Below are 14,391 nucleotides of genomic sequence, written 5' to 3' on the forward strand. Positions count from 1 at the left end.
CGGCCCCTACAGCCGCGTCGGCTGCTGCGGCTGTGGCTGCAGCCACCGCAACTGCGTGCTTCTCGGCCTCTCCGGCAACGTAGAATGACCTAAGCCACGCGGCTTCGCTCTCCGATATGTTCGGAGGTATGGTCGTGTAGTTGTCGCAGAGAAGACCGGCGGTTTCTCCGGCGGGGCTCCGCCGTTGTCGATCGCCGGAGCTGGAAGAGGGTCTGAATCCGAACAAAACCTTGAACCACCTCGTAGCTTTACCCATCCTCGGTTCTGTAAGATTCTCTGGTGTGGGGTTTTTTGGTTCACAGATCGTTTTCAAGAGAATGGCACCAAAGATGCGTCGAACAAAACAAAGCGGTACGATGTGTGTGTATGCTTGGGGTATGGTGTGGTGTGGGGGTCCATATTTACGGGTCGAATAATTAAATCATTTTTTAACCTGTAGTGACAAAGGGGTAATCTTGGTTATCAGAGCCCACGAACTTTAATTTAGTTTTTTTAGGAATAGATTTAACCGTAAATTAATAAACTACAAGGATCCTTTAAATGTGAGTTTTCTCAACTGTAGCAAAAGATTTAATTTAATATCTATTCATGTGTTACTATACGATTTTCCAGTGGAATTTTTTCATTGGATGGGTTGGTCCAAAATACAAATCTTATAAGCTGCGTAAGACTTGGATACCATTGCGAAACCATGTTTAATGCATTACGTATAATTTTGCTTCATGTTGCAAGGTTTAGAGTTTTATTTAGTGTTACATATTGGAAAATTTTTATATTATGGATTAATAATACAGCTTTTAAATTTCTATCTGTGCTATTCAAATCCAATTTTATTTAAAAAAATATATATATCCGCGCTGTTTCCAATGGTATTACAGCTCAAAGTGACGGGTGCTTTCCCGTTCCATGTAAAATTCTATATGCACTATTCCCTGAAATATTTTTCTCTAATAATGAAAACGATGAGAAAAAAAAAAGAAGGGGAAATAAGACTGGAAATTGCATACCCGCAACGAGTAATTAATTTCCTATGGAATCAGTGCACTTACGTAACAATGGAATTATTTCTCTTTTCACAATATGGAGGATGTGATTGAACCATATTACACATCAAATCAGATTATTTTAAAATAAAATTAAATTTGGGTATGACCAAATAACATGGATTTTCATAGAAACATTTTAAAAAATAATCGAAACAAAACTCCTAAATTTAAATCGACCGACAAAATATATAAATATCTTTTTTCTAAAAGCTATGATAAAAGAGGAAAAAGTCATTCGGGAAAGCGGCTGCAAAAGATGAACAGAGAACGTAACGCTCGACCGACTCCCAACACACCTAAGCTCTTCCTTTTATATATTATTTTTATTAATTTACTGTATATATGTATATAATGTATTAACATAATTTCACATATTAAACGCTCATGTGTTCATAAGTTGTTTCATTTTCTAACCATATACACATACATATATTAAGGACTCCTAATTGTTGCAGTTTTAATCAAAACTAAAGTCCTCAGAACATTTTCAAATATAATTTATTATAGCATTCATGAACAAGGATATCCACTGGATATTTGATCCAATTATATATCCCACGGCACGTCACGGAGCACGGTTCACAATATCTAAAGTTTTGACATTTCAAGTTTTCGTTTAGTTATTTTTGGTTTTCGATTTTCTTAACTAAATTGGTTTTTTTTTTTTAAATCATTCTCTACAAAATTCCGTTTTTGTTATCGATAATTACCATGTTTGTATCAAATTCAATTCCAACTATATTCATATCATTTGGGAAAAATATATCCAATTGGTTTCAATTTATGAGATTACTTCCCATTTTTTTTGCAGAATAAAACAAAAAGTTGTTCCTTTTTTTAATAATTACAGAACGAGATTTGGCAGATGTTCAATTATTTGTGCATGAAATCTCGCCCTCATTGTCATTTTTATTTTGTTGTTGTTCTCATGGCTCTCCCTGTTCCTTTGCCGAGCTCTGTATGCATTAAAAGTTGAAAACGAAACTTCATGCAACATACATACATACACACACATACATATATACATACGGTTGAGTGTTCAGCAAAGTTTCTAAGCGAAGAAGGTTTCGAAGCTTCGGTTTCGGTCGGAGGGTTTCCAAAACGTGAAGGGGCATTTTGGTAAAATGCCATGTTGGTGAATATGAGATTAGGGTTTTTTGGTTCCTGATTATATCACTTATGCGTTTTCTGTTGTTTTCTGTTCTCTCTCTCTTTAGACGGAGATGCTTTCATTCTCCGTGAGTCGGCTCCGCTTTACGGCGGTTCTCCAGCAGCATTCTCTGTTGTAAACTCTAGCAAACGCTCTCCCTCTTCCCGAGACGTATGTACCGAGTGTTAGAATTCGGTATTGAACTCGTATCTCGTCTCTGCCACCGTTTCTTTCTGTTCTTGTGTTGGGACGAGAGTCGGAGAGATAGATCGGTGAGGTTTCGTGCTACGAAGCTATTTATCTTGAACTGGCATCAAAAGAATTATCTTAGGGTTAGAAAAACAAACTATTTAGCAAAAAATATATATCTAAAATATACTTATAAAAAATTAATATATAAGATTCAAAATTATAATATAAAAGAGACAAACAAAACACCAATTATCTAACCTAAACATACAAAAGATAGAAAAAATGGCAAATCATTATAATCAACTATCAACTTCAACTAAATACTTTGACCAAAAAAAACTTCAACTAAATATAACAAGAAAACATTTGAAAATAAGAATTTTTGTGAGATGTTTTTGTGTTGGTAAATGCCTTTTTACAAGAAATTAGGGCTCCGTTTTTCATCCATGTAAAGAGAAACAATATGGTAAAAGAGAGATAATAAATGAAAGCCCGAAGAGAAGTCAGAGGCTGCAGAAAGGAGAATCTGCAGTGAGGTCACAAATCTTTTATGTATTTATGGAACTCTCTCTCTCTCTCTCTCTCTCTCTCTCTCTCTCTCTCTCACGTCAAAACCCTTTGACTATTCTTATCATCCCCTTGACAAATTCTCATCTGTCCTATTTAAATTATTTTTTTAGGGTTTTTTTTTTTTTTTTTAGGGTTTTTCAATAATTTATTCAATCCGTACCTGAATTTGCATGTGTACGTCAAGATAGTCATCGCAAGGACTGTTTTTACCAACAAAATTCATTAACTTGGAACAAAATCCTATACATGTTATTTTAATATGAAATTGGAACAAAATTCATTAATGCAATTCATGGTACGTTACATTTTAATATGAACTTCTATGTCAATTGTTATATATGTTAAAGCTATTGTATGATGAATAAGAACTGAGAAAATAAGTACCAGGAAAAAAAGAGGAGCGAGGATGGCTTAGATCGGATGTTGGGCCCTACTACTTTAAGGCCTTATCAAATTCAAAAGATTAATGGGCTTTACTAAAGGCCCAAATATGCACTAGAATTAGGCCCGTTTTTTATGGGCTTATAGACTTTCTTGTTAGAATCCAATGAGAGGGCCCATAATAACCAGATGGGTGGGCCCATTATGCCGACCGAAGCGCTCAAACGTGTGGACATTGATATATGCACGTCATAAACCAACTATTAATGTGGAATTTGAATTTCAAAACATTCGTTAAGAACTATATACGGTTTAATGTGATTGAAGCTCGATAGGTCTTAAAAATGGTCGGTCCACGCCACGCCTCCTCATTTTATTCAGGTAAGACCTTACCTTCAAAAGCTCAATTTCGAATTTCGATCGATCAACCGATTCGTTACACCATATCTAAAAATTCTGAATGCCAACGCTCCAAAATACTCAAATCATGCAAGTTTTTTTCTGTTTAACTCTCCAAACAGATTACGAGAAAAATAATTCAATCGTAATCAACTCGGAATTCGGCTAAGTTACGGACATCACCTTCCATTTATTTCCCTCAACATCACGTCATTTCACGTACGTACAAAACCACAAGGTACAACGTTTGTAACTATGTCTATGTCAAAAGAGAAGACACGGTTGTTAGTAGAGTACGTACATTAGATCGATCCACGACAGACAACGATATAAGCACTCGAAAAATCGACAGATTTGACATTTTCTTTTCTCCGAGAAACTCGGTAGGCATGTCGAGGGAGGTTCAAAAACATAATCGGGTCGACATTTCAAGATCAAAGCATGTGAATTATGGGAGAAAAACAAAAAGTGCGAGAAGAGCCGAAGAAGGGGGCAAAAAAGATTGTTTCCTCGAGAGAACATGTGAAGAATGAAATTTAGTCCCACTGGTCACAGGCAGGTCATGTGTGATGAACCCTACTTATGCTCCTCCTTGTTGGGGAGCTAGGGTTCATGTCTTGAAATAACATCAGTATCAACTTGTAACAATTTTATTTTATTTTATTTTAAAAAAAAATGCATTCAAGAATCCTGTGTTCTTGGGCTGTATCCCCAACCCATACAAATGGCTAGAAACTTTGACAAAACAAGTACATGTTCTCTTCCATATGATGAATGATCTGTACATTGACAAGATGTTATGAGTCCAATATTTATGTATATATTGGTCCGACAGTGTTCTCATGCAGTTAATTATAAGATATACATGCGTATGCGAATTAAAGAGGAGATGAGATGATTATAATAATAATCAACAACTCTTTTTCAGATTTCTTTTTTACATCCTATAAACAATTAGCGTTGACGGGTAATGGGATTGATGGCTGGTACGATTTCATCCGCCGGATTTCTTCTTGTACGCAAGCAATAAATCATTTCTGTATATTCCCTATATATATATATATAAACAGCTCTACAATATGGATAAAAATCTTGTGGAGTATAATGTCTTAAATGTTGTGAAACGAGAGTACTTTCTATAGACAGACCATGGGGCATGAGATTGTGAAATTGTTGGTTATAAGGTGGACAAAAATATTTAATTAGGGCACTGACTTGTAGCTTGCACCACGACATGTTTGTGTAGGCTCCCATGTATGTGCATGTGTTTCGGTCTCTCATGGCATGGTTGGTTTTGTTTCACGTCCTTTTTTATTACAATAATCTTTTTTTTTTCTTTTTGGTTTCATGTTGGTCTAATATTGTAGAAACATGGGAAATGCTTACCATAAATGGAACCCATGTGATATGATAGAAAAGTACTGCATATACATATATATATACGGACTATATATATGCAATAATATACATTTGTTTTTGCATATATTTTTTTATATATCCTAGTTAGACAATTGCGAATCATTGAGTGTTCATAACAGATGGAGATGACTTCTAGATTATATAAAATGTTATCATGTTCAATTATATATGTACCCGCAATGGAATATATCTTTATTCGTTTGACCAAAAATCATCCGCCAAGGTTTTTTCTAGATGGACCGTCCCCGTCCCATTTATTATATTTTATAAAAATTATATTCTCATACCACTATTTTTTTTTCCCACGATATATAATGCTCTTGAATATACACTCCAACTTGTCGTGCGTCGTAATTATTTCTACAAATCAATCTTGTAACATGGTTAGAAATAACATAGAATATTTTTTTTATATGCGCCTGAACAAAAACGTTTACATATTAGGGTATAAGATAACGTATACCGGTTTGTCCATGACTAATCTTAGTATTCGGGAAAAAAGCTACGAGATATTATAAATCCCCGTTATCCCTAACATGGTTCGTATTAGCAATAAAGCTGAATTATTGTGAACGGATTGTGGTTGTGTAAGATTCTTGTACTTGTTAAGTGCTTTAATGGCATATTATAAAAGTGAATTATTCGTGTAATCTCTAGAACATACTTGCATGTTTGTCTGGCTAACATTGATCATCAATACTTGAAATAGTCCAAGAAACCCTAATAATGAAAATTCCGACCAAAACTAGCTAAAGGGATATTGCCGCCATTGTCACCCATCGAATTTCAAAACCACTGGCTTGTGTCCACAGACATATATTTTATATGTATGACTATATATATATATATATATATGTGTGTGTGTGTGTGTAGATAGATAGAGTTAATGTGTGAGCCCAAAATATTTAAAATTTAGGTCAATCTTGATATGAATACTATTACCAAAAGTCGATTAATCATGTAAACCATGGATGTTTTTGTGATTGAAACTAAGTGATTTGTTGCTAAACCGAACAAAATCTGCCGTGAATTGCTGTCGTGGTAACATCTTATAGTAAACAGTAAATATAGGATGGGATGATTAAAAAAAATGTAAAAGGTAAAAAGACAAAAGAGAGAGAGAGGGGGTAGTGAAAGGCCCCTCGTGTGCAATGTGAAGGGAAAAACAGAAGTGACCCCTACACCATGATCACTTGTGCTCTGTCTCTCTGTGGGACATCTGCCATTTCTCTGCTTCTGCTCTCTCTCTCTCTCTCTCTCAACCACTTTTGTCTTCTTCTCTCTTTGTCTTCTCTTTCTCTCTCTTGAAATTTGGCCTTCTGATTTTTCCCCACATATATGTTATCTAATTTAGGGGGCAGTGTCAAATTTACTCGAATTTGGATCGACCCCTTTTCTTTTCCCCATCTCTAATTGACTTTTCCAATGATTTCACGTAAGAATCCATTCATCACCATTCACCACACCAGTGTTCCCTTACATTGAGAAGTAAATGTGATGTGATATCATATGATATCATTGGTCAGTCAATGACGCGCCCTCTTGATTCCAAATTTTATTTTCCAACATAATTTCTTTTTTTATTTTCAGATTTTTCGCAGAGGATAAGTTCAATAACTGCTGCCGTGCCCAATTCGTGGCATGAGAATTTGCGAGTACGAATTTTACATGCAGAATTTATTGTGTGGTGATTTAATACATATAGAGAATTTCCATGCATGTGTTTTTGCGTTACCAATGTACTATGGTACTCGGAACTTGCATGAAGACCGCTACGTACAGCAAGCATTATGCATCGCAGCTGTACATACCATTTTTATCTAATTTATATCTAGGGTTCTGACCCCGATATAATTACTACGCTTCATATTATTTTTTTATCATAATTATATCAATATTATCATATTGGAATATTCTGTTTTCTTATAATAACATTTAATATAATATATATTATCTGAATGAAGTCTTACCGTACAATTCTTGAATCTTGTATTTTTATACGTAAATCCTTTTTAATTATCGTGTGGAGCGATGACCATGAACTATAATCGGACATCCATGCTGAAATGGATCACTTTGGCTTAAGGAAGTATAAAAGTCATTAGCAGTTTTCCCCAGATCATCACTATATACATAATTTATAAATTATTTTAACATTTCCTGTATTTAGGTGAATGAAAACATAACCATAAATTGATTTGGAGGGGCATCTACTATATGTAAAGACGGAAAAGAAAATTTTAATTTTTCAAGGAATTTATTATACTACAAATTCAACGCCGCTTTTTCTGATAAATTCTAAATATAGAAAATATGTGTCCATCTTAATTGTTTTCTCTTTGCACCATATTAAAATTTGTTTTAGGAGTATGTTACAAATTATACCATACCCATGGTCGAATATTCAACACAAAGCATTTATTAAAATTGAAATTTAAAACTTTACCAAAAAAAAAACTTTGCCATGATTATAATTCCTCTCATGCTCGGTACTTAGATATCCAATTTTTTTAATCAAATAATTCATAACAAAAAAAAAAATCTTTAAAAATTAGCGTAGAAAAGGGGGACCATAGCCATCGAAATGCAGAATTTTATGGATAAAAATTCTGATGGAAATTTGTAGAAAGAAAAAGATGAGATGATGCAATGATCCTTGGGACTTGAGCTCTCTCTCTCTCTCTCTCTCTCTCTCTCTCTCTCTGAGCAGAACAGAACTACGGGGAATCCAAAACATTCAAACCTGTCTGAATCTTTGAGACAGACAATTTTGGTTTCCCTTAGGGTTACCAATTATCGAAATTACCATTTTACTCTCCTCTCATTATTCAAAAACTTCTTCAAATGTGCACAAATATTTACACAAAAGAACACCATTTTAATTTTTGTATCAATTTGTGTATTGGCACTATAATTATTTCAATAACGTTTTTGAATCGTACTATAATTATGTCTCGATAATTAATTGTGAAGGATGATTGCCATTCTCTATGTCCACAAGAGTAACTTTATATAAAGCTCACATTTTTTTAATAATTAATATGAATCTATTCATCATGGGATACACATCGAATATCTATATAAATGTTTAGAACATGTATAAATTGGCAAAGCTTAATTAATTATACGAACTCCATATATAGACTACTCGTCACAATAGCAAAAATTGGAGGAAAAAAAAAGATTTTTAAATACAAAAAAAAGATATGGAAAGGATTCTAAAACAAAAGGGAAGTAAATAAATTGAAACAAAACTTCTCCTTTTATAAAAAGAAAAGGAAAAAAAATATGAGGAGAGTTAGAATGTAATAATAATTGTTATTTATTTTAGCTAATAAAGCACCGTGATGCGAATCAACGGCTCCGCCTCATCGCTCTCACCGTCGTCTACCGTTGATTTCGAAGTATTCGTAACTGCAGTGACGCTCTCTATGCCTCCGGTGCACGTTAGTGACTGCGCCTTCTCGGCCTCTTTGTCCCAGTCGGTGGACCCCACCACGTACATCATAAGACCAGCACAGCTAACCTGCGCCGCAAACAGGCCCAACCAAAGCCCATTAAATCCGAACCCGGCCCAAAACCCGAGTCCAATGGCTACAGGCATCCCCACCAGGTAGAAGGCCCCCAGGTTCACGTTCGCCGCCGTCGACGGCCGAGCTGTGCCCCTCACGACGCCGCAACTCACCGTCTGTGGACAGTTTCCGATCTCGCAGAGGCCGAGTAACGGCAGAGCTGACGCCGTTAGCCGGAGGATATCGGCGTCCGCCGTGAACATCCTTCCCCACGAGTTCCTCACACCGCACGCGAACGCCGACGCGGTGAGTCCCATCGCCGCCGCCGCCGCTACAGCCACCATGGACGCGAGCTTCGCCGTCCTCGGACGGTTGGCTCCGAGCTCGTTTCCGACTCGTGTCGAGACGGCGAAGCCCAGAGATGATGGGAATACGTAGAGGAGCGAAGTGGTCTGGATGAGGACCCCCATTGCTGCGACAGTAGACCTGGGGTTCACGAGCAAGCCGCAGAGGACGATCATGATCTCGTACCACCACCACTCCAAGCATACGGAAATGCAGCTCGGTCCGGCGAGGCGGAGAAGAGGTTGCCAACCGGAGAAGCAGTCGCGGGTCGTCGGGTCGGTCCACGTCGGCGCGTGCAGACCTCTGGCCCAGACGTAGCAGACGAGGCAACAGAGGACGAAGAAGTTGGAGAAGGCGGAGGCGAGGGAGACGCCGGCGAGGCCGAGACGGAGGTATGAGACGAGGAAGAAGTTCGCCGGCAAGTGGAAGACGGCGCCGGCGAGGGAGGCTACAGTGACGGGGTGGATGATTCCTTGGGCGCGAAGGTAGATTCTGATTGGATGGACGAAGGAGTTGGTGAAGAGATCGGACAGAGAGAATAGGAGGTAAATCTGAGCTAATCGTGCGATGTCGGGGTCCTGATGAAGATAAACAGAGATTCTCCCGACGTTGAGCCACAGAACGGAGATGGGTACGGAGCAGAGGAGCAAAAAGACGACCGTACGGTGAAGGGTAATGGAGAGGAGCTTGAAGCGGTGAGCGCCAAAGGCCTGAGAGCAGAGAGGTTCCATACCAAGGGCTAAACCGGAGAGAACAGAGTAACCGGTGATGTTGGCAAAGGCAATGGCGAAGGAACCGGCGGCGAGTTCGAGGTCACCTAGACGGCCGAGGAAGAGCATGGAGACGACGGAGCGGAGGTAGAGGACGAGGGCGGTGACGGCGATGGGGAAGGCGAGGGCGAAGAGAGACTTGGCTTCTGACAGGGCGTCGGAGAGGAAAGGGACAGGGGGATGCAAGGGATTGGGCATGTCGGAATCTGGGTTTTGGATGGTTTTGATGGAGAAGAGATCGAGGAAGATGTGGGTTTGTGGGGATTCAGGTTGTTGTTTGTCGGAAATGGAGGAAACTGCGGCGGAGCTTGGATTGCACATGGTGGCGATGAAGACGGTGATCGATCTCGGTCTTTCTTTCTCCAGCAAAAAATGCAATCTCTCTCTCTCTCTCTCTCTGTGATTACCTTTTTTTTTCTATTAAATATGAAAAAAAAAGAGGGAAGAAGAAGAAGAAGAAGTTCTCTCGTGAAGAGCCTTCTTTGAGTATGAGGATAGATTGAATGCTGCTCCTCAAACTCAACTATCTTAAAGGAGTTGGCAGTGCTTTTTTTCCTATTTAAAAATTGTTTTTTTTCTCTAAAAAAAATACATATTTAATTTTTCCCGTTTGCAACTTTCCTTTATTTTATGAAAATTATCAATTTCACCTAAAAGATAAATTAAATTATTCATATTGGTATCTATAATCTAATTCATCTATATTATCCAGTTATTATCAATATATACACACATATATGCATAGAACTTTAATTTTACGGCAATAGATCGTTAATTAATCTTATAATTATATTTTGTTTTGCAAAAATCTTATAATTATATTTTTTCATTCAGTTTAAAAATTATTGTTTTTTTTATATCTTTGTTTCATCTCAACTTAAAATAAATATAGAATATAGAAGTATGGGTCCTAAAGAAAGAAAATAAGACTCAATAATATGTGTGACTAATGGAAAAAAGGATCGATTCCTGTTGTCTTTTTAAGTATATCATATAGTATGAGCATATCATATATATATATATATATATATATATATATATATATATATACATATAAATTCACATATATACATATATATATATATATTAAAAATAAAATAATTTATAATTAATAAAACACATGTACTCATAACTACAATATATATATATATATCATACAAATGCATATATACTAAAATAAAAATAATTATAATTAAATTTATATACATATATAATGTACATATTAAAATAAAAATAGTTATAACTAACACATATACATATAATATATATTAAAAAATACTATTTATATGTATATATATTAGTTAAGATATTCTATAATTATATATGGGCGATTCATTTATAGGAAAAATAATAATAATGGTAATTAATTGTTTAATTTATCTTCTTATTAATGCTAGGCCTTGGCGACTCTGTTAATCAAAGTCATAAAAATATGGTTACAGTTAATTCGACCGTTATCTCGTGCCGTCGCTATTTTGGAGGAATTTGTAAGATAATAATAAGAAAGAAGATGTATGGGGCTTGATTTTATTTTATTTAATTGGTTTTATTTTGATTTGTTTCTACCATAATTCTTTTAAATTAGTAAAAATCGAAAAAATAATATATTTTTTTAAAAAAAAAATCCGAGCCTCGTGCATCCACCACAGCCATGGGCCTGGTTCCTCCGCCGGTTGAGTAGTTTCTCCAAAGGCTTCTGCCGATATTTTTCATGACTTAATAATAACAGCACGTAACCTTTTTGTATATTTTTATTTATATTTTTAGAATTGTAAAGTAGGAAAGAGATTCTGTAAATTGGAGTTTATAGTTTGAAAATCTTATCCATGAAAGAAATATTGAATTTATGTGTATATATTCCAAACTATTACATATTATAAAAAAAAATTAAATTTACGTATATATATTTTATTGTGAAACGTAAATGAGAAGAGCATGATCACAGAGATACTCGTGCAATAGTGTACGTATGCAAGTGACAAATGTTCTAAGCGTGTTAATCGACGGCAGTCATGTACATATACATGTGTGCGTATAACGTCGACAGTCGATAAGATTTATGTGATCACTCAAAGGGTTTTGGGTCTGTGGGAATCCACGAGGAGTCCACGTCAGACGCATAGAGAGGGCCTCGACCGACCGAGGTCTCCTTAAGTATATTTTTTTTATAACGATAAATTTTGCACACAGAAATATTTTCATGTTTCGGATTATTTTTTATATATATGATCCAAAAATACATTATCCAAAAAACAAATCTCATATATATCGTCTCGATTAGTTTCTGTTAGATCACAGCTTTTCACAAGACTCATAGGAAAAACACACACACACACACACTCTCTCATATATACATATATATATATATATATTGAAGAAATAATTTGTATATAAAATAAATTAATTAGAGTTGAATGAATGTGAGAATGAAGAAAAAGGTCGTGGCGTCGATGGATGACGAGCGTATGTACGCAATCCATTGTAATTGGTCATCCTTTATCATGTTCATGGTAGGGTCTCTACGTGGAGAGGATAACATTCCACCAAACTATTCGATCAAAGAATTCATTTTGGTACATGTTACTTTGTAACGAATCACATCGATATATCTCTATTAATATTATGAAATCGAGCCGGATATAACATATCTATCTACATATAATTGAGAATTCGAAGTGTTATAATCTACATTTTCATTTAACATATATAAACCCTTGACGACTACCTAATTTTATTGCTTGTAGTCCTATAATAGTTCTGTATAAATTTAAAACGAAAAAATATGAATTAAAAATTTAAGAGAATATGAAAAAATTAAATGTCAGAAGAAATAAAAGTATATATATGTAGTGAAACGGAGAGAATTTAATCAAAAGTAGAATTCAATAAACTATTGTATATTAACTTACAAAAGATAACGTTTATAAAATTATCGGCATATTTGTTCCTATGCTTTATAATATAGTATGTTCTAGTTAGGTCTCGATTTATAAAACTGTTTATTTAGGTTAGATTTTTTTTACTGCATTGAGATTTAAACTAAAAGAAAATCCGTTACCTGTTTAAGTTTATTTAATTATCAATCACAATAATAAACTAGGCGTTACTTATAAAGATCTGTCAGTAAATATATAGGTGGGAACAAGGGGATGGATATATTATTATCTTCAAGTATTTGCATGGATATGAAAACCGGTGACGTTGCACGACCATGGTCACATAACGCCCATAATAAAGACTTTGGTTCGATGCAAGGGTTTATTAAATTACAGCTGGAAAATTGATATATAGTTTCATTCTCTCACACACACATATATATAGTTTTGGAATTGAGAGAGAGAGAGAGAGAGAGAGAGATTATGTAAGAGAGGGAGGTCGGCTTCCCCTTTCAAGAACAGAAGGGAAGAAAGGAGACATGTGCCCTCTCTCTCATGCATGCATTTTTCTTTTAACCCTCTCTTATCTCATCTATTATTTTTTATTTTTTTTAGATTCGTCTATTTCTAATTTAGATTCTATTTTTTTTTGTGTATCTATAGGAAAACTAGTCATATATTCAAAGGCGATATACTTATTAGAAGGACACTCTTGATATTTTGGTATCTAATTTTTGTTGAATCGATTAACAAATAGCTATATGTATAAAGCTGATTTTTTAATGTTAGTTCCGAATATATATTATATATGACGTATATTATTGTATTGTATATAGCTATCCACATCGACCTGAATTTTGTATTTTTTTATAAATAATCAAATAGATATTGATTTTCTTTAAAACCAATCGTATCAAAAGTTAACAAAACGTGTAAAAATATGCTCATTCGAAAATTTAATCTGGTCGGTTAAACAAATACAGTATAAAAGCTAATTAACCATCTATTTTAAATCATTAATATGGGGAATTTTCAGGAATTTTGGAAGGGCAAAAATGGGAATCGATCATTTGATTTCGCTCTCTCTCTCTCTCTATATATATACCTCTCGCTTTGGTCGATCTGACAACTGAAGACTGTTAACTGACAAGTGACTTGTGTCAGATTCTTGGGACCACACAACGAAAACTTATGTTTCTATTACGGGGACTTCACTCCATTCGTACGGCACCGTTTTGACCCCATCCTCCGCCTTACCCACCCATCCTTTTCTCGTTTTCTCAGCCGTCCGATTCACCGGACTATCTCATCCGACGGCTGACGTGGATTTCATATTCTAATCCCGTATGTGGAGGATCGCCGCCTCCCGTTTCCCGTTGGGTCCTCACGGGGGGATCACAGAGCCATCAACACCACTTACCTAATTAAAATCGGTGAGTTTCGGGTTTATGTTCCTATCAATAAAAGTTATCTTTTTAATTTTCTTTTTTTTTAATCCCTTTTTTTGGGTAACCTATATTACTGCTTTCTTTTTGGTTGTGTTTAATGGTTATCTCCGAGAAATCCATTTCTGAATAAAAAAAATCTTCGGTGTCAATAATGCTATACATTCATTTTATATTATTGGCGTGATCAAATTATAAGGCAACTGTTTTTTTTTTAATAATTAGGAGTTAATTAACTGAGCTTCCGGTCCACTTAATCCCTTAGATCCGAAGTCAACTTTTAGTC

At 35.5% G+C, this 14,391-nt stretch overlaps 2 protein-coding genes across 2 annotated transcripts in view; both read right to left on the reverse strand.

Moving 5' to 3' along the window:
• Window positions 1-737, reverse strand: part of LOC104804002 (protein IQ-DOMAIN 14) — a 2,100-nt gene extending 1,363 nt beyond the window's left edge. Inside the window, exon 1 of the mRNA XM_010528129.2 lies at window positions 7-737. Within this exon, the coding sequence (XP_010526431.1) occupies window positions 7-256 (250 nt within the window). The 5' untranslated portion in view covers window positions 257-737. The remainder of the gene's footprint in view (window positions 1-6) is intronic.
• A 7,558-nt stretch (window positions 738-8,295) lies between these two features.
• Window positions 8,296-10,265, reverse strand: LOC104804003 (protein DETOXIFICATION 51-like). Its single transcript, XM_010528130.2, has one exon. The coding sequence runs from the start codon at window positions 10,103-10,105 to the stop codon at window positions 8,489-8,491; it is 1,617 nt and encodes a 538-aa protein (XP_010526432.1). The 5' UTR covers window positions 10,106-10,265; the 3' UTR covers window positions 8,296-8,488.
• Window positions 10,266-14,391: the final 4,126 nt, after the last annotated feature.

Source organism: Tarenaya hassleriana, unplaced genomic scaffold, assembly GCF_000463585.1.
Source record: "Tarenaya hassleriana unplaced genomic scaffold, ASM46358v1 Cleome9, whole genome shotgun sequence".
In the NCBI taxonomy this organism is placed as follows: domain Eukaryota; kingdom Viridiplantae; phylum Streptophyta; class Magnoliopsida; order Brassicales; family Cleomaceae; genus Tarenaya; species Tarenaya hassleriana.

Coding starts and splice junctions, on each gene's coding strand:
- LOC104804003 (XM_010528130.2), bottom strand. CDS start 10,105: ATGTGCAATCCAAGCTCCGCCGCAGTTTCCTCCATTTCCGACAAACAA.